Source organism: Malus domestica, chromosome 03, assembly GCF_042453785.1.
Source record: "Malus domestica chromosome 03, GDT2T_hap1".
In the NCBI taxonomy this organism is placed as follows: domain Eukaryota; kingdom Viridiplantae; phylum Streptophyta; class Magnoliopsida; order Rosales; family Rosaceae; genus Malus; species Malus domestica.
In genome coordinates this window covers 4,040,592-4,063,373 of record NC_091663.1, presented here as the reverse complement: position 1 = coordinate 4,063,373, position 22,782 = coordinate 4,040,592, and the positions used below count along the sequence as shown (strand labels likewise).

General features: G+C 37.2%; 1 protein-coding gene, 1 long non-coding RNA gene and 2 pseudogenes across 4 annotated transcripts; all 4 read right to left on the bottom strand.

The window, feature by feature from the left end:
- Positions 1–494: 494 nt before the first annotated feature.
- Positions 495–3,218, bottom strand: LOC139194384 (uncharacterized). 3 transcript variants are annotated; one of them, XM_070818809.1, is made up of 5 exons: positions 3,010–3,215; positions 2,717–2,881; positions 2,552–2,614; positions 864–962; positions 495–759 (listed from the first exon to the last, which is right to left on the bottom strand). In XM_070818809.1, the coding sequence occupies exons 2-5, from the start codon at positions 2,801–2,803 to the stop codon at positions 739–741; spliced, it is 270 nt and encodes an 89-aa protein (XP_070674910.1). In that variant the 5' UTR covers positions 2,804–2,881; positions 3,010–3,215; the 3' UTR covers positions 495–738. The 3 variants fall into 3 exon arrangements, 2 of the variants coding, with proteins under 2 accessions (XP_070674910.1, XP_070674909.1); XM_070818808.1 differs by having other exon boundaries at positions 2,717–2,925; positions 3,010–3,166; XR_011579113.1 differs by lacking the exon at positions 864–962 and having other exon boundaries at positions 3,010–3,218.
- Positions 3,219–6,580: 3,362 nt separating this feature from the next.
- On the bottom strand, positions 6,581–8,668 carry LOC139187664 (trans-cinnamate 4-monooxygenase-like; annotated as a pseudogene).
- A 5,754-nt stretch (positions 8,669–14,422) lies between these two features.
- LOC139194350 (trans-cinnamate 4-monooxygenase-like) lies at positions 14,423–17,049 on the bottom strand (annotated as a pseudogene).
- Positions 17,050–17,356: 307 nt separating this feature from the next.
- On the bottom strand, positions 17,357–18,097 carry LOC139194161 (uncharacterized). The gene is made up of 2 exons (XR_011578935.1): positions 17,838–18,097; positions 17,357–17,757 (listed from the first exon to the last, which is right to left on the bottom strand). It is a non-coding gene; the product is annotated as an uncharacterized lncRNA (long non-coding RNA).
- Positions 18,098–22,782: the final 4,685 nt, after the last annotated feature.

Here is a 22,782-nt window from a genome sequence, read left to right as displayed (position 1 = left end):
TATATGTGGCCACTAGTAGAAAAAACACTTTGCGCGACGTACGTACTTTCGTCGCGCAAAGTCAAAAATCGTTGCCTAAAGGTTTGCGCGACGCAACCTTTGTCGCGCATTAACCGTCGCGCCAAGGCAGTGACGCTAGAGTTTGCACGAGGAACAAGCCACTTTGCGCGACGCATGTCCTACGTTGTGCAAAGTCACTTTGCGCGACGCACGTCCTACGTCGCGCAAAGTGACTTTGCACGACACACGTCTTACGTCGCGCAAAGTGACTTGCACAACGTAGGACGTGTGTCGCACAAAGCCACTTTGCACGACGAAGGACTTGCGTCGCGCAAACCCTTGTTTTTTGTTTTGGTAAAAATTTGTAATTTTTGATAAATATTGCGCGACGTAGGACATGCGTCGCGCAAACCCTTTTTTTTGTTTTGGTCAAAAATATATATATTTTTTTAATTTTTTATAAATATTGTAATTAAATTCTAAACAATAATTAATTAACCAACCAAAAGTATTTAATTATAACATATATGAAAATGTACATACAAGATGTCTGAACAAAAAAGAAAAAAACAAGTAATCTTCTAAAATAAACAATAAAACGATAAGATATACAAAGAAATATCAAACTATCCAGAGACCAACAAATAAGGACATTGTCACTTGAAGCCTTCAATTTTTTTAACACCTCCAAACAAAGGACCTTGAGAACGAACTACTGCCCCTAATGCTTGAGCCTCATCAATTGTTGCCTCTCTCTATCTGCACAGACATAAGCATATGGATCAAGAAAAAAATTTGTACTTGTATAGGTATAACTCTTGAAAAATTATATTAAGGGGGATCCTTTGAGAAAAGATAAACACATGATAGATTATGAACTTGCTAAACAGCCATGGATTCAATTCTACCAGCCCCGAATACCAGAGAACATATATTACTACAGGTTCCCCGGTATGTATGAACTGCATGAAAACAAATGCAAGGCTTGAAATTTCATATTGAGACATTAAACAGTAGTATTGTAAGCAATAAGAAAGAAAAACAAGCACATTCAAGAAATTTTCATGCTTAATATTTGTTTAGTAGAACGTCTCTCATTGTAGAATCTTTAAAGTTTAATCCACATATCTTATTCAAGTATTCAACTGAAGAAGGCTTAGAATAATCAAGATATGATGAAATTCAAAGAAATTAACTGATCACAAAAGCCTCAACATTCAAAGATACTAACTGATCACATAAGCCTTAACGTTCGATGATATTAACTGATCACATAAGCCTTAACGTTGATGCATATATTGCCTCTAAATCAAAACCTCGAAAATTTGATTATGCTATGGAAACTATATCCTGTGGCTTATCACTAGAGCTTAATACTCGAACAAAGTTTCTAAGAGTTGGACTATGTCCCTCTGTATGGTGTATATGTGCATATGTATGTCAAATATTAACTGAGAAGGGTCGTTGGAGACGGTGCAAATTTGAAGATATCTAAAATTGGTCATTAGGCAACAAAACTATATGATTCTTGACCTTTAACTAGTTAAAACCAGCAATTGGAAGCCCAAATTTTTTTTCTGTTCTAATATTAATAACTGAGATGCAAAACCGTAGAAAATTTATGCTAAAACATTATTTCTTACGATACTGTGAAGCATCCAGCTTCAACCACAATCCTCTTTTCATAAACTTCATATAAAAAAAGAAAAACCATGTGCTATTCTTATAAGCATGAATGCAGCAAGCCATGGTGCAAGACCCAAACAAAGTGCATGTGCCATACCAAACTTGGACTGTATAACATGAGAAAGATCATAAGTACTACTAGCCGATAACTCCAAACATGTTTAATTAAACAAATGAGCACGTTGTTTGTTTGCATTAATGCTTTCCAGAAGAGATTAGAGCACGTTCCTTGTTGGAGATTAAAGGGAGACTAACACTTTCATGGTCATCAATTACCATATGAATGCCATGAAAATCAAAAGTTCCACAGACGGATGTTTCTCACTACAATTCAAATTAAGGAAAAAGAAAATGCGTTGCGTAAGTTTTACACAAATTATTTTTCATCCACAGAAAAGAATACAAGCATAATTCTTCCACAAGGAAAATGCAAGGTAAGTCATGTTATGCGAAAAGAAATTCCTTTCACAGAGGCAAAGATACTTAATCTAAACACATAAATTGATTTCAGAAACAGAAGACTAACATATTGAAATATACAAACCATGCATCCTAATTTTCTGCTCGAAGCAAATAATAAAAAAGCCAAACAAATTTCGAGTTTTCTTTGTCAGTTACAACAACATTTGAGTTTTTATTGTTCTGTTATGTCATATCTTCTAAAGCAAATTAAGAGCCGAGTTCACAGCTGATTTCGAAATCTCAAGTAAACCAAATATTACAAATTTCCCAACAAAAAATTAAAAAAAAAAAGAAAAACAACTTTCCTTCCATTTCTTATAATTTCTCAGTGACCAAACAGATAAAAAATTCACAATAATTCGACACATACAACAAATTAAAGACAGCAAGATAGAAAAATCACCAGTTCTTGGCCCAAAGCGGCTTGAAATGCACTGTCAAGCAGATCTTCCCCCCCTCTATACATCTGAACCAATCCAAAATTACCCAGAAATTAACGGACTTGAATTACAATAAGAAAACAAAAATGAGGGAAGAGGGAAAATCGTAAAATCAAAATAAGGCCGACCTTTTGGGGTAGGTGATGAGGATATTGAACTGGAGATCGAACTCGTACTTGAGGAGGTTGTAGACGTATCAGCACTTGCCAGTCCATCGTGTACCCTTGGGATTGGCGGCGGAGATTCGGAACCAATCGTTGTCGTTGGACTTGTTCATCTAGGTGTATTCGAACCTTGAAATATCCAAGAACGATGTGAACTGGCTGAAAACAATTCCCTTTGCAGACCCATCCTTTTCAACCATGGATCTGACCACAATCATTAAATTAAATATGCAAATAATGAGATTGAATGTGCGAACCTGAAGAGGACATCGAAATTGACGGGGGCGCGAGCTTGGCCGAGGTGGAGGTGTGTGAAATTTTTTTGGATGAAGGCAGAAATAGAGAGAAATCGAGAGATGGTGTTGGGAATGAGAGACAGAGAGTTTGAGAGAGTGATTGAAGAAAGAGAGAGAGAGAGGAGGCTCAAGGCTCAGGGCTCAGGCTGCTACGCGAGATGTGAGAGACCGTGTGAGACCAAATTTCGGAAAATAAAAACAAAGCGCCTAATTTTTACAAAACTACCGCCAAATTTTTAACATTGCACGACGCAGGTATACATTTCGACGTCGCGCAAAGTGGTTTTGCGCAACGACCCATTTAGGCGTCGCGCAAGTTATACATAGATATTTTAAAAATTATTATAAAATTCTACAAAACTAATTTCAACGATCCAACCATCAAACTTGTTTGTATATCCTTCAAGATTGCATACACTAAAAATCGCAAAAAAAAAAACATTTAGAGCTCAAGTAACAGGACAAAACATTTTGACGGTTATAAATGAAAAATCACGATTTAACGGTTATTACTCCTTGACCCTAATTGAATACAATGAATGAACTCGATCGTCAATTTAAAATATTTACACTAGTAGATACCACAAAATCTTATGTTATACTTAATGAAAATATAAATAAACTCGTAAGTGTTAGTGAATCTATTGTTTTGATGGGGTACACATTTTACAAAACTAATTTCAACGATCCAACCATCAAACTTGTTTGTATATGCTTCGAGATCGCATACGCCAAAAATCGCAAAAAACTAACATTCAGATATGAAGTAACGAGACAAACACTTTCGACGGCTATAAACGAAAAATCACGATTTAACGATTATTTTAACTCCGATATTGATGATTTTTTACAAATACACTCCTTGATCCTATATGAATACAATAAACTAATTCGATCGTTAATTTAAAATATTTACACAAGTGGATACCACAAAATCTTATATTATACTTAATGAAAGTATAAATAAATTCCAAGTGTTAGTGAATCTATTGTTTTGAAGGGATACACATTGTACAAAACTAGTTTCAACGATCCAACCGTCAAACTTGTTTGTATATGCATCTAGATCGCATACGCCGAAAATTGAAAAAAACAAACATTCAGAGATCAAGTAATGGGACAAAACGTTTTTACGATTGTAAACGAAAAATCACGATTTAACGGTTATATTAATTCCGATTTTGATGATTTTTTACAGCTACACTCATTGACCCTATATGAATACAACGAACTGATTCGATCGTCAATTTAAAATATTTACACAAGTGGATACCACAAAATCTTATGTTATAGTTGATAAAAGTATTAATAAATTCCAAATGTTAATGAATCTATCGTTTTGATGGGAAACGCATTGTACAAAACTAGTTTGAACGATCCAACCGTCAAACTTGTTTGTATATACTTCGAGATCGCATGCGCCAAAAATTGTAAAAAACAAACATTCAGAGATCAAGTACGAGACAAAACTTTTCGACGGTTATGAACGAAAAATCACGATTTAACGGTTATTTTAACTCTGATTTTGATGATTTTTTACAGCTACACTATTTGACCCTATATGAATACAATGAACTAATTCGATTATCAATTTAAAACATTTACAAAAGTGGATACCACAAAAGAAAAAGGCAATGCAAGAACCCCAAAAAAAAAAAAAAAAAAAAAAAAGACTTTGCACGACGTAGGTGCCACTGCGTCGTGCAAAATGGCTTTGCGTGACGTCGTTGTACCTACGTCGCGCAAGGTCTTTTTTTTTTTTTAATTTTTTTTTACCCTTTTGCTTATGAGTACAAAATAAATAAATGAAAATGTACTTAGTAAATACATATATCATTGATTTTGATGGGAAACACATTGTATGAAATTAGTTTCAACAATCCAACCGTCAAACTTGTTTGTATATACTTTGAGATCACATACACAAAAAATCGCAAAAAAACAAACATTCAGAGATCAAGTAATGAGACAAAACTTTTTGACGATTGTAAACGAAAAATCACGATTTAACGGTTATATTAATTTCAATTTTAATGATCTTTTACAGCTACACTCATTGACCCTATATGAATACAACGAACTGATTCGATCGTCAATTTAAAATATTTACACAAGTCTATACCACAAAATCTTATGCTATAGTTGATGAAAGTATTAATAAATTCCAAATGTTAATGAATCTATCGTTTTGATGGGAAACGCATTGTACAAAACTAGTTTGAACGATCCAACCGTCAAACTTGTTTGTATATGCTTCGAGATCGGATACGCCAAAAATCGTAAAAAACAAACATTCAGAGATCAAGTAACGAGACAAACTTTTCGACGGTCATAAACGAAAAATCATGATTTAACGGTTATTGTAACTCTGATTTTGATGATTTTTTACAACTACACTCTTTGACCCTATATGAATACAATGAACTAATTCGATCATCAATTTAAAACATTTACACAAGTGGATACCTTGTACCTACGTCGTGCAAGGTCTTTTTTTTTAAATTTTTTTTTTTTTACCCTTTTGCTTATGAGTACAAAATAAATAAATGAAAATGTACTTAGTAAATACATATATCATTGATTTTGATGGGAACCACATTGTATGAAATTAGTTTCAACAATCCAACTGTCAAACTTGTTTGTATATACTTTGAGATCACATACACCAAAAATCGCAAAAAAAACAAACATTCAGAGATCAAGTAATGGGACAAAACTTTTTGACGATTGTAAACGAAAAATCATGATTTAACGGTTATATTAATTCCGATTTTGATGATTTTTTACAGCTACACTCATTGACCCTATATGAATACAACGAACTGATTCGATCGTCAATTTAAAATATTTACACAAGTTTATACCACAAAATCTTATGCTATAGTTGATGAAAGTATTAATAAATTCCAAATGTTAATGAATCTATCGTTTTGATGGGAAACGCATTGTACAAAACTAGTTTGAACGATCCAACCGTCAAACTTGTTTGTATATGCTTCGAGATCGGATACGCCAAAAATCGTAAAAAACAAACATTCAGAGATCAAGTAACGAGACAAAACTTTTCGACGGTCATAAACGAAAAATCATGATTTAACGGTTATTTTAACTCTGATTTTGATGATTTTTTACAACTACACTCTTTGACCCTATATGAATACAATGAACTAATTCGATCATCAATTTAAAACATTTACACAAGTGGATACCACAAGAGAAAAAGGCAATGCAAGAACCCCCCCCAAAAAAAAAAGACTTTGCACGACGTAGTTGTATCAACGTCGCGCAAAGTTGGAGAAAAAATGGTAAAGCATTCTTTGTTTGGCGCCAAGATCTTGCGTGACGTACGAAACGTCGCGCAAAAGGCCTTTGCGCAACGAAACTTTGCGCGACGAAGGATGCCGTTGCGCAAAGTGTTTTTGCGCGACGCAGGAACTTGTGTGTCGTGCAAAGCTGTTTTGCGCGACGCCAGTCTTCGTCGCGCAAAGTGCCGTCGCGCAAAGGCCTTTTGCGCGACGTTTTGTGTTTTGCGTCACGCAAACATACTTTGAGCGACGAAATTTGCTTCGTCGCGCGAGATTCCGTCGCGCAAACATGTTTTTCTACTAGTGGGCTGGCCGGTGGCACAAGGAATTTGGCACGGTTTACCAACTGAACCTAGCCCTAAGTAAGAATATCATTTTTGTTAAAAGTGAACAGTATCAATAATGTTTCATTAAAACTCTCTTAATATTATGAGAGTGAGGTCTACTCACCAGCAGCATTGATGTTGTCAACAACGTGGTAAATGTTGTTCTCGTTGATTTCTCCCTTCTGCTGCGCCTCGAGGATGTGGTCAATGGCGCACTTCAATCCTTCGTTTGTTGTTGCCTGTGTGCTTGAAAGTTTCCTGCTCCAAAATTAGAAAAGTTGAGTTAGACTATCCGTAGTGCCATGTTTTTGACACAATGTTTTATAATGTTGGCATGAGAGTTGTGCCAAAATTATGAGTTAACGAATAGTCTATAGAGAATCATACTTTTAAGAGTCTCCTTAACATTTCTCTTTTACACTCTCATTTGACTCGTTGCACTTCAAATTGCAAACACACTAGTGTATAAGTGTATAAGACTAAAATGTCAAAGGATAAACCTTAATAATTGTCATGCCACTAACACAAGGCGAAATCATCTTTTTAGACATATTTGTAGACAACGTATTGTGACAATTGATAAACAGATTCCTATTTTTAAATAAAATGGTATAAAATGGGCAAGAATTCTCTCCCTTTTTTTTCCTCCTCTCCCATCTTATCGTTTTCGAACGTTCAAGATTTCTTTTTATTTTTTTCCATCTTTGTTGAGAGAATAGAGAAAACGAAGAAAAAAAAACTATGACAGGTAGGGGAGGAAAGAGGAAAACAAGTGAGGAAAGAGAATCCTCATCCATAAAAAATATAACTTCGTCATTTTTCTATGAAGTAAAATACAAAAAAAATAAAAAATAAATTTCATCTAGATTTTTATTTAAAATAGTCAATGAAATTGACATAACTATTCAATTTAGTTCATGAGATTTAATATTGATAGAAATAGTTATTAAGATTGTCCATCGTCAATTATTTTTGTTATTTTGTAAAAAAAAAAAATTGTTAAATTGAAGACACTGCAATTTCAAGGAGAGGTTGATCTAAAAGAAAAAAACTTCAATTCAATGAAGATTTCTAACATAAAGACTAAATAATTCACTGTTGACAATTCTAAAGATCACGATCAATTTTAAATCTCATAGATAAAAGTAAAGAATTATCAATCCGAAGAATATTTTGAATTAAAAGCCAACCCATAAATAAAATGAATGAACTTACTTCCTCTCGCCAATGAAATAGTTCTTAAACAGCTGAATCCTCTTCTCCTTCACTTCCTTGCACATCTTCAATACCCTCTCAAAAACGGCCTTAATATCGGGATAAAATCGCCGTAGTTGTAATCGAAGCTCTGCGCCAATCGGCTCCTGTCCCCGTTCGATCCCTTGAGCTTCACGAACAGGGGATCCTCCTCGCTCTCGAATCGCCGATCGAACAGGATTCTGTATATGTTGTTGTACATCATCAGCTGCAGCCGCCTCCGCAGCACCATTCCACTGGTCGCCGCCTCAGGGTGCTTTTTCACATCCTCGACGACCGCAGCCGCCTCCGATTCCCATCCGTAGCGGTACTGCCGGACAACCCTGTTGGTGAAGAAGGGGACGGTCATGATCCGCCGCATATTCCGCCAGTGCGCACCGTAGACGCAGAACACCATGTCCTGGCCTTTACCGTTGAAGATATCAACGACGACGTTTCTGGTCCTCGACCCGAATTCGACTGCCTGGGTGTGGAGCACCTCCTTGGCAAGCTCCGGCGACGAGACGACGACGAGGTTGCGCGAAGGAGGAAGCAGTCGCCGAATTTCTTGGCGAGGTCTGTGAGATTACGGTGGTTGAGGTCGTCGCCGACCTGGAGCCAGTTTCCGAAAACAGGTACGGGTATGGGACCCGGCGGGAGCTTGAATTTCTTGCCGCGGAGTTTTGAAATGGCGATGGCGACGATCACCGCGACGAAGAGACCCAGAAGGGTCTTTTCCAGGAGGAAGAGGTCCATTTTTGTGGGTGCGTTGGGGGCAGTGGCGGAGCCAGGATTTTAGGTGAGGAGGGGCCTCACATAAATGTGAAAAAAATTAAATAATACATGCTTGGAGTTGTGAGCTAATTATTTTTTAGGCTCTAAATGTTTTTTCTATGTCGAAGTTAACCTTCCATTCTCAAGTCAATGAAAAATGCTAGGGATACTATGTTTTTAGACCATATTTTAGAAACCACATAATGTGACCCCGTTGATGATTGGATTCCTTCTTTGGTGATTTAAAGTAGTCCAACCATTAAGTACTATACAATCATGTGGTCACAAAATATGGCTCAAGTAGAAGCTATCTATAGCATCACTCCAAGTCAATATAGAATAGATTGGGAATTTCTGAACAAAAAATGAGAATTATGGATTGGGAATTTGGTGAACAAAATATATGAAATTTTAAAAATTTAGTAAAAAGTTAAAGAGAGCAAAGATAAAATATATAAAATTTCAAGAAGCGGAGAAGGAGAAACTCAAAGTTTATTATTCTTCAGTTGGCAATGTAAAAGAATATTTTTTTTTTGCTAAAACTAAACTAGACTTTAGATTTTAATTTTAAAAGCTATTGATTTGTTTATAAAATAAGATTGTAAATTTATTTTTAGGACGAGTGTTGTTGGGATTGAAAAGAAAAAGAGACTTCTTATTTTAACTATTAGTGAATAACAATTAAGAGTTTTGTGTAAACTAAAAGAAGTATAATATTAAGTTTATCCAAATATAATACATAATTATTTAGAAAGGTTAGTTGGGGAATCCTTAATGAGGGTAGGCCTTGGCCTATGGTGGCCTTAGAGTGCCTCCGCCCCTGCGTTGGGGTGGCGAGTAATTTGGTGGGTGCACAGAGCGAAATGCTGAGAATAGTGGTGGGAGAGTGAAGTAGTTTATTGGTGGTTTAGGGTTTCGTGGACGTTAGGTGGGTTAGAGTCCAGATTGTATCATTGAGTTTGCAGAGTAATCAACTAGAAGATATGACTTGGAATTTATAGACTGCGGCTTTTAACTTGCATTATTGCAGGAATGACCGTTGGAACTGGAGTGTGTGACTTATGAATAGCAGCTTGTTAGAATAATTACCTTTTTCTTTAGCATACGATGGCACTGACGATGAATGGTTTTGTCCGATTATGGTTTGACTTTTGTCTTACGTGAATAGTGACCTTGAATGATTGATCTTAATTTTTTAAGACATATTTATAATATTATTTGTACCGTTTTTTCTAATATAAATAAGCCACCAACAAATGTGGGTCTCATTTTATTAGATAGTCTAGTGGTAGTATAAATTTAGGGATGACAACGGTTTGGTTTGGGGACAGAAATGCTATATCTATCCTTATAACCACGAAAATTAACCATATCCATAATCGCAAATTAGTCATCGGGTATTATCCATAAATATACCCACCGGGTAACGGATTCCCTATCGGTTAACGGGTATATCTATCTTCGTCAATACAAAAAATATATTAGTTCAGTTAAGATATTATAAGTTAGTATATATTAATTTCATTATTAAACATTTGATGTATAAAATGATCTAATGAATAGATCTTGTTGAGTATAAAAATTAAAACACTGATGATGTTGGCTTGTCTTTGATATCTTACATAAGCATCATTGAGTTCATATTGATTTTGATTCAAAACTTTATTTTCCTACAAAATGCAACTTTTGTATTCTCAAGGTAATGGTTCAGTGAATAATGGATATACAATTACATATATATATATATATATATTTGTTTGGACCCAAAATTACACCATCGGCCCGAGTAATTGAGGTTGTTGAGTAAGCGTACTTCCACACCGTCGATGAAAAAGTGAAGATAATTTTATTAATATTAAAAGATAACATTATGATTTTTATCATAATTATCTTTTAATAATGATTTATCTTGACATTTTCTTATGAAAATAATATATCTCCAAGCTAGGAAACAGGCGGCACAATTCAAGTTAATGTGGATGTTTGGCATATGGGTGTGTAGTTTGGATCAGTTTTGGTTAACAGATATGCACGGCATCAGATAATGAAGCATGCAGAACATGATGATATTATGAGGTCACTTGGAAACTACTAATGGGATTGGATTTTGAACAGATTATTATCCATTTAAGTATGGTGATAATTAAAAATGAATTTAATATTCATGGGTCAGGATGCATGCAACAATGGGGTAAGAAAATGGTGACTGCATGCAACAATGGGGTAAGAAAATGGTGACTTTGGGTGATGATGATGAGACAAGCCTAGAAAAGCTAGGTTTTTGGTGGTGGTGTTATGATGACATAGGAAACCTAGGTAGGCTAGGTTTTTTGTTTTTGCATGGTGATGGAAGTGATCAAATGGGTTTAAAGGTTTCTGATGGAGGTTTTATTATGAGATCAAAAGTCTAGGTGGTCTATGCTTCTGATGTGATATGATTTGCCTAGATAGGTTTTTTTTATCTTGTTTGAAAAGTCACAAACTGCAGTCTGAAGGATATGTTTGGCCTATGCCACGGATCAGATTTTATTCAATGAGATAGAGTTGCAGTCGGACTCTACACAATTATCTTGCCGTGTCAAGCAAGTACATCAGTCCTATAAATATAGATGCAATGGCAACGGAAAAAACCCCCTCAAATTCAACACACAAATTGCCCTGCACAAACTCGCTTTACGCGAAACCTCTCAACAACCTTGAGATTTTTATTTTCTTTTTTGTCGACACATCTTCAGTTTGGATAAACAGCACTGTGAAGGCAACCGGCGAACATCTTTAGTTTGGATAAACAGCATTGTTGCCGTAGAATCAGCTGACTGTGAAGCACCTTCAGTTTGGATAAACAACACCGTGACGAGGCCGACTGGTTATCTATCCAAGTCTCTGTCGAGAAGGATTTTCAAATCCTTATTGGCAGAGGTCATCTCACGAGCATTCTCGGCGTAGTGAGGTGTTACGAATCACTAGATTCGGCGCTTTGAACGTCGAGTTATTTTATGATTGGATACTCACAAGTTGGATTTAGAGTTCGGCATTCTGACGGCCAAACCACATTTACGATTAAGACGTACATCTGCTTTGAATACTTGTGTCCATATAGTCTGGTGTCGATTCAGCATGCTTATATTCTTACAAATATAATCACCGTGACCGAATCTAGTGCCGACGATTTGTGAACTTCGCAGAACTAGCAGTCTTGTCTTTAGGCTCTAGAACCCAAAGGCTGAGATGTGTTCCTTCCTTGGCCACAGTCGCGAGGTCGAGAAGTCAGCAGCGCATCCGACGCAACAACAACATATTTTACTCCTCGGACGAGCTCGGCCGACGAGTTGGCATGCCCGCATACAACCGAATGATGTAGTTAGCTCATTAGTTACTCGGCCTGCGCGCCACGTAGGCTTGGTAGTTTTTAGGGTCAACAATATTATACTATTATATATATATATTATTTATTAATCGGGTCGAATTCAGTTATGGATACGGTATGAGACTTCTATAACCATATCCAAAATCATAACCGAATAATATAAATGGCTTTTCCTCATATCTAGAATATACCCAAACTTCCATACCCAAATCCATTTCATTCGGACGATTATCCACGTTTATCGGATTTAACGGTTAGAATTGCTATCCCTATATAAACATATGATAAAAGTAGTATTTTTTATTTTTTGTAATCTTCGTCATGATCATATGGGTCTTAGGCATCTTAGTAGGCTACCCATCTAAACTTATGTGACCATCTTTTACTTATGTTCACCATCAAGCCAATAACATTGCTCATCGCCTCGCGCGCTGCCCTTCTTCTTGGAATTAAATTTTTTTTTTTCTTCTAAGGCAACGATATTAGTTCATAGATAGAGAGTTCAATACAAAAAGGAAAGTCAAAAGCCCTAAAAGTACCTAAGGCTACAACCTAAAAAAGAAGCTAAAATTCAGACATTACAATCAGATATAAGAATATTAGAGATAATGTTCGAAAGTTCCTCGAACCACGAACAGTTGGCCAAGCTAGAAAGAGCATATCTAGATATGCGGTGAGCAGCTACGTTATTCTGGCGACGGGTATGGGCAGCAATAGCTCCAATGATTGTAGACAACAATGCCTTGGAAATTGGAATCTTCCACAATGTTACCGATCAAGGAACCATTGGGAAGACCACTACGTAATGCCGAGACAATCTGGAGCGCATCACTCTCAATAATGATATCATGATGACCACTATGAATCTCCAATAATAACCCCTTCCAAACCCATTTAGTTAGACTTATGGGGTAGTTATGTGTCGTCAACATATAACAGAAATTTTGACAGATTTGTGATGGAATGACCACATTAATATGCGATAACCATTTTTAGAGACCATCTTGATAGGTGGGTCAATTTCAGAAAACATTTCTGATAAAAACCCTAAATGATACAAAGATAAATATGAGTTGAAATTTATAGATTGGGCTTATAGCTTGCATTATTGTTGGAATGAATGTTGGACCCCGGGTGTATGACTTTTGTAGCATAAATGGCGGCTTGTCTAAATAATTAATTTTCTCTTTTGCAGACGACCACTCTACAAATGAATGGTACGATTATTGTTTGACTTTTGTCTTGGATGAATAGTAACCATGAATGCTTGATCTTAATTATTTAAGAGTGATACTATACTTATCACATAATGGTACAAATATGTGGTCAGTGTATCATATTTTTATTTTTTAATCTTCATCAAGATCATATGAGTCTTGGGCATCTCGGTAGTATGCCCATCTTAACTTGTGTGGTGGAGAATTGCCTTTTAAATTGGAGAGGCTGAGCTACCGGGAATGCAGTATCGACTTGTTCCATAATTCTGTCATGCTTGAAATTATCCCACCATTTCACTTTGATTTATAAGATATTGAGGAGGCTTAGTAATCGACATCTATTTATAAGATATTTTGTTGTGTGAAGGGCTGCATCCCAAAAGGATGTGGGTAAAGGAGTCCATTTTGTTCTAGGTGATGAGGGCAAGTAAAACTGTGATGAATTCTAAGATGAGCCAAAAAATTTCGAAAATTGGTATTAATATACTCCCCGCACCATCAGTCAGAAATGATTTGATTTGTGTGCTAAGCATATTTTCAACCAATTTCTTAAAGGAAACAAAAGTGGTAAACACATCAGATTTTGTGGATTCTGACTATTGATTTTCATGCGAGACAAAAAAAAAAAAAAAAAAAAAACGGTAGGCGGATCTAGACAACAGTAACCTTGTTGAAGCAACCAATGGCGAAAACTAAAAAATCCATGATTTCTTGGTAGAACCCCATTTCGTCCAAAATACTTGCCAAAAAAATCATTATGCAAGGCCCTAAAGTAAGGGTTTCACCTTTGATAGGATTTTCAAAAACGGGGTTGTGGGAAGCGTGGTGCTGCTAGGTGGAGTGATTTGATTTGTGTCCTAAACATAATTTGAACCAATTTCTTAAAGGAAACAAAAGTGTTAAACACATTTGATTTGTGTGCTATACATATTAACGCTCAAGCTTGAATGAACTCGACTCAATAATTATGATTGACGTTTCATGTTGATTATATAGAGTTACCAGTGATGAGGTTGACACAGAAGAGAGATCTCTAACTCCAAAATAATTCAAAATGTAGAACAAGACTCAATCAACTGAGAGTAGCCAAAGGTTGTGAAGGAGTTGTAGATAGAGAAGGATTGTGCTGTTGATTTGTCCGCTGGAGAGTTCGAACTGAAGTCGAACTGTTCAGTGACGGAGAAGCGCGGGAAGGGCGAAATACAAACTGATCTGACGTGAACTTATCACTTGGCTTACCAAGACTATACATTAATTCAATTTATTCAAAGTTCATAAATCTATGCCGTCGGCTTCATCACAATGGTGGAATGCTTCAGGATGTGCAGGCTGAACTGCCCACATTTCTCCAAGGTGTCGAGATTGGACTGTCCCGGCGGAGGTAGAAGCTCGAAGTTCTGAACTAAACGTCCAATTGTAATGCATAGGATTGGCAGGGCCAGGATAATACCGGGACAGCTTCTCCTCCCAACACCAAACGGGAGATACCTGAAGTCGTTCCCGTTAACCTCCACCTTCGACTCCTCCTCCAAAAACCTCTCGGGCCTAAACTCCTCCGGCTTCTTCCAAATGGCAGGGTTGTTCGCCAACCACCAAGCATTCACCAAAATCTTGCTCTCCGCCGGGATGTCAAACCCACTGAGCTTGGCGTCCTTAAGGTTCATGTGGGAAAGAAGGAGTGGAATTGTCATGCGAAGGCGGAGAGTCTCCTTGATCACGGCTTGCAGGTAGGGAAGTTTCTGAATGTCGGGCTCTGTGATTTGTACTCCGCGGCCGAGGACCGTATCGAGTTCTTCCCTCAACTTCTTCTGGCTTTCGGGGTGGTTCACTAGCTCGGCGATCCCCCACTCGATAGACAACAAAGTGGTATCAATAGCTGCTCAACAGCGAAACGTGACATTAGCGACCAAAAATTAAACAACCTTAATTGAATATGCACAAAGCTCATTTCAAACATTTTTAAATATCAGGTGAAATTAAATTTACCATTTCGGTCATCAAATAGTGTTTAAATTGACACAATGTTTTATAATGTTGGCATAAAAGTTATGCCAAAATTATTAGTTAACGGATAATCTATAGAAAATCACATTTTCGATAATCTTCTCAGCATTTATCTATTACACTCTCATTTGAGTCGTCGCACTTCAAATTGCAAACACACTAGTGTATAAGTGTATAAGACTAAAATGTCAAACGACAAACCTTAATAATTGTCATGGCACTAACACAAAGCGAAATCATCTTTTTAGATATATTTGTAGACAACCTATTGTCACGATTGATAATTAGATTCCTATTTTTAAATAAAATGGGCAATAATTCTCTCCTTTTTTTTTCCCTTCTCTTACATCTTATCCTATTTGAACGTCCAAGATTTCATTTTGTTTTTTCATCTTTATTGAGAGAGTAGAGAGAACGAAGAAGAAAAAAACTATTACTTGTGGGGGAGGGTTGAGGAAAAAAAAAGAAGGAAAGAGATATCCATAAAAATATAATTCCGTCATTTTTCTATAAAAATAAAAATAATTAAATCTCATCTAGATTTTTAGTTAAAACAATCACTGAAATTGACGTAACTCTTCAATTTGGTTAATAAGATTTAAAATCGATAGAAATAGTTGTTCATCATCAATCATTTTGGTTATTCTATGAAAAATTCTCGTTAAATTGAAGGAACTGCAATTTCAACGAGAGGTTGATCTTAAAAAAAATACTTCAATTCAATGAAGATTTCTAACATAAAGACTAAATGATTGACCGTGGAAAATTTTAAAGATCACGATCAATTTTAAATCTCAGAGATAGAAATAAAGAATTATCAATCCGAAGAACATTTTGAATAAAAAGCCAACTCATAAATAAAATGAATAAACTTACCTCCTCTCGTCAATGAAATAGTTCTTAAACAGCTGAATCCTCTTCTCCTTCACTTCCTTGCAGATCTTCAAATACCCTATTAAAAAGGGCCTTAATAACGGGATAAAATAGCCGTAGTTGAACTCGAGATCCTTTAAGCTTCATGAACAGGGGATCCTCCTCGCTCTCGAATCGCCGATCGAACAAGATTCTGTATATGTTGTTGTACATCATCAGCTGCAGCCGCGTCCGGGGCACCATTCCACTGGTCGCCGCCTCAGGGTGCTTTTTCACATCCTGGACGACCGTAGCTGCCTCCGATTCCCATCCGTAGCGGTACTGCTAGACAACCCTGTTGGTGAAGAATGGGACGGTCATGATCCGCCGTATTTTCCGCCAGTGCTTGCCTTAGACGCAGAACACCATGATCTGGCCTTTACCGTTGAAGATATCAACGACGACGTTTTGGGTCCTCGACCCGAATTCGACTGCCTTGGTGTGGAGCACCTCCTTGGCGAGCTCCGACGACGACACGACGACGAGGTTGTGCTGCCCTATGCAGAAGAGGAAGCAGTCGTCGAATTTCTTGGCGAGGTCGGTGAGATTACAGTGGTTGAGGTCGTCGCCGACCTGGAGCCAGTTTCCAAAAACAGGTACGGGTATGGGACCCGGCGGGAGCTTGAATTTCTTGCCGCGGAGTTTTGAAATGGCGATGGCGACGAACACCGCGACGAAGAGACCCAGAAAGGTCTTTTCCAGGAGGAAGAGGTCCATTTTTGTGGGTGCGTTGGTGTGGTGAGTAATTTGGTGCGTGCACAGAGCAAAATGCTGAGAATAGTGGTGGGAGAGTGAAGTGGTTTATTGGTGGTTTAGGGTTTCGTGGACGTTAGGTGGGTTAGAGTCCAATTGTATCATTGAGTTTGCAGAGTAATCAACTAGAATGTATGATTTGGAATTTACAGACTTGGGCTTTTAACTTGCATTATTGCAGGAATGACTTTTTTCTTTAGCATACGATGGCACTAACGATGAATGGTTTTGTCCGATTACGGTTTGAATTTTGTCTTAGGTGAATAGTGACCGTGAATGATTGATCTTAATTTTTTTAAAGTGACATTTACTACACATTTGTACTATTGTTTGTACCGTCTTTCTAATAAAGGTAAACCATCAACAAATGTGAGTCTCATTTTATTAGAGATATAGTCTAGTGGTAGTATAAACATATGATAAAAGTAGTCATTTTTATTTTGGGTAAATTACACTTTACCACCTTAGGTTTGAGGTCTAGTGCAACTTTATACAATATCTTTAAAAAATTTCACTTTCATACCTTACCTACTATTTTATTTCAATGTAGTACCTTCTCCCTCTACTCCCTCTTCACCTCCTTGACCTTCGTCCCCTCCCTTCACCACCAAAACCGCAGCGACAACGGCGTTGGGCAAGGGGGTTGGTCATCGCCTCTTCCGTTCTCGTACAGAGCAACAATGGAAGCTTGGTCATCAGGCTCGAGTGCTCCACGTTGCTTAAGGCAGTGAGAGATTTGGAAGTGGATTGGAGCCTCATCGCAATGGGGGTTTGTGGGTTGGGTCGAAAAATTTGGAAAAGCTACTCCAAGCTATTTTCTGCGATTGACACGTATACACAACTTAAAACAAGCTTCGATCTAACCCAAAAACACATCCCAAGGGTTTTAAAAGCTTACCAACGTCATAAAATCATGAAACACGTCGAAGAATACGATGAATAGTGTCGACCAAGAGGGAGATAAGGGTTTGGGGGTTTCTTTCTTTGTTTTTGAAAACACAGGGGTGATGGTGGTGGTGTTTAAGTTGTTGTTGTGTGAGTTTCAGAGAAGAGAGGGAGAGTTGACAGAGAAAGAGGGCTCGGGTGAGAGGGAAAAGATAGGGAGAAGAAAGAAGGTGAGAAATAGGGGAGAGAGAGTGTGTGTGTGTGTTATAAAATAATGAAATAAGATAGAAAATATCCCAAAAGAAAAGGGGAATCTGGGTAGGGTGTGGAGATAAAGGGACAAGAATTCCATGTGGGTCCCACGGTTCGCAATCTAAGAACATATAGGACGAAACATGAAAAATATCCAAAAAAACATTTGATGTTTCGAAATGTAAAATCTTCGTTATAACTCCAAATTCAAATCCGTTCGCGCCTACGTGTTCATGGCGATGAGTACGATAAGAATAAATAAATTAAACTAGAAACATGCGTTCCGACGAGAAGGTCAACATAAGTCAAACTGAGGGTAAAATGGTAATTTCATAAGTCCGTTAATATGAAAATACAAAAAAATTGAGAAGTGGTTTCAGAGACATAAACTGCAACGATCGCAAATCTGAAATGTGACTTCTTAATGAACACGCATGGGCATATTTTTTTGTTTACATAACCCTGACTTGTCAAATATTCACTCAAACGGTTATACCACGTTCGTCCAAATTGTTTCAATTCGTAGAGTGATCTCCTTAATCTAATCGAGAAAGTGTTCTGTGGTCTAGAACTATTTGAACCAGTCACTCTAGAAATTTCATGTAGATTTTCGTATCTAGATCCCCATAGAGATACGCGGTTACCACAACCATAAGCTGCATATTCAGTTTTTCAGAAACTACCAAACTGATAAGGTAGTGAAATGTTATGATGTCCATTACGGGGGAATACATCTACTCGTAATAAATCCCAGGGCGTTGAGAGAAGCCTTGCGCTACGAGGTGTGCTTTGTATCGCACTATTTCATTCTTCTCATTACGCTTCTTCACGAAAACCCACTTGTAGCCCACATGTTTCACATGTGGTGGACTATGAGCTACAGGCCTAAACACCTTACGTTTCGCAAGAGAATCGAGTTCGACCTGGATTGCTTGTTCCCAGTTTGACCAATCCATTTTGTGTCAACATTCATAAACGGAACGTGGTTCAATATCATCGCTAAGCATGATGTTATAAGCAACGGTATACGCGAATGCATCATTGACAATCATCTCATTTCGATTCCAAACCCCATCTAATACTACATAATGGACTGAAATCTCATGATTCTCGGGAGACCGGTATGTCTCATCTAAGACATCAACGTAATCTAGAATAACTTCATGCGTTGGAACAAATGAGTAAGCAATGGTCGGATTCAGACTAAAGTCACTAGTTTGTGCCATTCTCCTCTTCTGGGGTTGTGAATTCTTTGAACCAGGAGGTTTTCCATGTTTTAGGGTAGGAGCAGATGATTGGCTAACCGCCAATGTACCTTGCCGTGTGGAATATGCTGCCACCCCACACTCAGGGACGATTCGGCCTTCCACGGCAATGTTACGGCGTACGTTAAGTACGTCTATCCTTGCAGGTGCGTTTGCAGCTGGTATATGTGATCTCGTCACCTTTGCTAGATCAGTAAAAGCATCCGACATGCTTTGAGAATGCTCTGAAGATCTAGAATGCGTCGCACTTCAGTTTCAAACTAAGGTGTGTGGGGATATAAATGAGACATAGTGGGAGTAATCCACGATAGTTCGTGGCGTTCAACAGAAACGTTAGTGATCTTATCTCCCCCTAACGACGAGAAGATTGTCACGCCCCGATCCCAACATACGTCCAGGATCGACACGTGACGTCACCAAATATATGTATATCTAACGTACCCAGCCTCTGGGATATGTACAAAGCATAACTCAATATTCGAATTGCGTTGCAATTTTCGTATTTTTTATGGCTGCATCTAACCTCCTCGTTAGACTGCCTACGTACCCTAAACAGGGATCAAGCCATTTGTAGTTCATTTTTTCACTACACTCGAATATTCATCACATAAACCGCCATATTTCAACATAATGCACAATTCAGAGCGTGCAACATCTTAAGGAACAATCGACGAGGCGCAATAATAATCTATAGCCACATTGGTCAATGGTATATCATAATCATAACAATTACATCCAACAACATCTAATAATGACACCAAATAATAACCTATACAAACACTGACATGCAGGGCTAGAGCGACACAGTTCGGCCGAAGCCTACATCTCTGAAGCTGAAATCAAATCCAAAGAACCAAGTCACCAAAGGGATTCTGGACCACTCAACGGAATCAAACTCAGGATACGATTCCGGACCATCACTCAACGGAATCGGGGAGTACCATGCATATAGAACCACTTAATGGAATACAAGCTGGATACGATTTCGGACCATCACTCAACGGAATCACAGAATAGAAGAGATTCCGGACCATCACTTAACGGAATCCAAGCCAGGGTACGATTCCGGACCATCACTCAACGGAATCGCAGAATCGAAGGGATTCCAGACCATCACTCAATGGAATCAAGTGGAAGACCAAGGGATACAACAACAGCTTGAAGAAACAATATAAGAACCAAGTACTTAATTTAGAAGGGCATAATGACACAAAAAGTGAAATAAGGAAACAAGATATGAAACAAGTGTCTAAGTAACAAACCCTATGACAATAGGTTAACGGTCCACTACTAGCCCTCACATTTCATCACATCAATCCAATCATACAATACAAACCATATTTCCAAAGCACAAGTCAAATCATACTTAATGAAAATAGATCGATGGCCAGAAATAAAAATAACACTTCAATATAATTCACATTCAATAAACATAGGTCTATGGTATGTGTGTGTGTGTGTGTGTATATATATATATAATTCACATTTCAATAGAATTTCATTTATAACCCATATCATATTCACAGATGATATTAATATAAGAAATCAAGGTAATAACTATATCACATATATTCAAGTCACTCTCAAACCAATGTGGTCCCACTAGGCTTCACTTAGTATCCCGTGGTACTAGATTCCTAAGCATTGCTCTTAGTCACTAGTACACGGATCCTTCAACATGGCCAATTCCATCTTCACAAACATAAGACATTACTAAATGCATGACATGAACTTTAATTCTAGTCAAAGTACTTGGAATTACTAATTTAACAGCACCCAATTCAAATGCCATTTTGGTTGATCTATAATAACTTCATCATTGCCAATACGTTTGAATGGAAATAATTCTAGACCATAAGTGATTTATGTGTTTCAATAGGTATAAATGCACCGATACATTAAGTCATTGAGCTTATAATTGTATAAGAAAATGGTTCTTTGAAACCCAACACATAACCATATAAAGTGGTTTAGTCACAAACTCAATATGCATAAGTAAATTAGAATTAAAACAGAGAGAAGAACAAATATTGCAAAAACAGAAACCTCTTCTCCACAAAAGCTGCAGATAAGCAGTTTCAGTCAACCAAGATTAAACTTGATTTTGAACACCCATAACTATATCGGTTGATGCAAACTTATATGGGTTTCGAAGCTTGTTTTGTGTACTTTAGAAGCATAAAAGATTTGTAGATAACAGAATTCTAAGTTGAAAGTTATGCAAGTTACAAAATAGAGTCTCAAAACTGGAAACCCAGTATTTGCTGCTATTTGGCAGTTTCGGGACTCCAGTTTGAATATGATTTTGACATATCAATACTCAATGGAATTACGTGAAATTAAATGGGTTTAGATCACAAACATGTCTAGTTTTAAACCACGTACTATACACTCAAAAAGAATTCATAAAGACATAGAACACAAGAGCCAAAGTAGGTCACTTGAAACATAGTTTTTCTGCAACTTAGAACCTATACTCTTATGGTTCATTTACATTTCCAGAATGCCTCCACACAATTCAGAATTCATGTTTATAACCTCGATTTCAATTATAATTAATCAGACAGAAAAATGCATCGAGATTCAAGTCTTTAAATTGGTAGCTCCATTAGTAAATTCCCGAGCAAAAAAAATGACAGAATTTCCTAGCAAGAACATTAAGATTTAAGAGAGATTAGATTACAAGTAACTTGGAAATTGGTATTATTATTGTTATTACCAGTTGAAAGACTTCATGGGTTCGATAAGATTGACGAGGTTGGCGTAACCTTTGATGAGTTCTTCGATCTTACTTTCTGAGATTCCATCTTTGAACTTTACCAGCAGCACATGCTTCACCAATCCCTTTGCTTCCTCCATCTCTCTCTCTCCCCTTTTCCTGATTCATAGTTTCAGGGTCGTGGGATCCCTTGTAATTTCTTTTCTCTTCCCTTTTCCAGAAGCCTCCTTTTTTTTCCTCTCTTTTGATTGGATGTTGCCTAATCTTTTCCACACTCTAACTGGTCCCTTTCCCCTTCTAATTAATCGGTCCCTTAACCCAAATATGTGTTTGGGCATTTTACCCACAAGTGGAAGTTAAATAATTCCTACTAGTTTAACTTCAAACGTCCGTAACTATACCGTTATAATTCGGACTCGCAAACGGCTTTCGCCTATGCGCTCGTGGCTTCGAGACCTATTTGAAAACGTTACTTGTGACCTCGAAAGGTCAACAAATTTAAAGACTAATTATTAAAGTTCAAACCCAAAACTATTTGATTTAATTCCCAAAATTAACAGAATTAAAATTAACTGATAAAAATAATGTAATCGTGAAATACGGATTTAAATAACGAGATACGTAATGAATAGTGAAATTCCAGGATCGGGATTTCACAAAGACTGTCTCATCAAAGTGACAATCCGCAAAACGTTCAGTAAAGAGATATCTTGTCAAGGGCT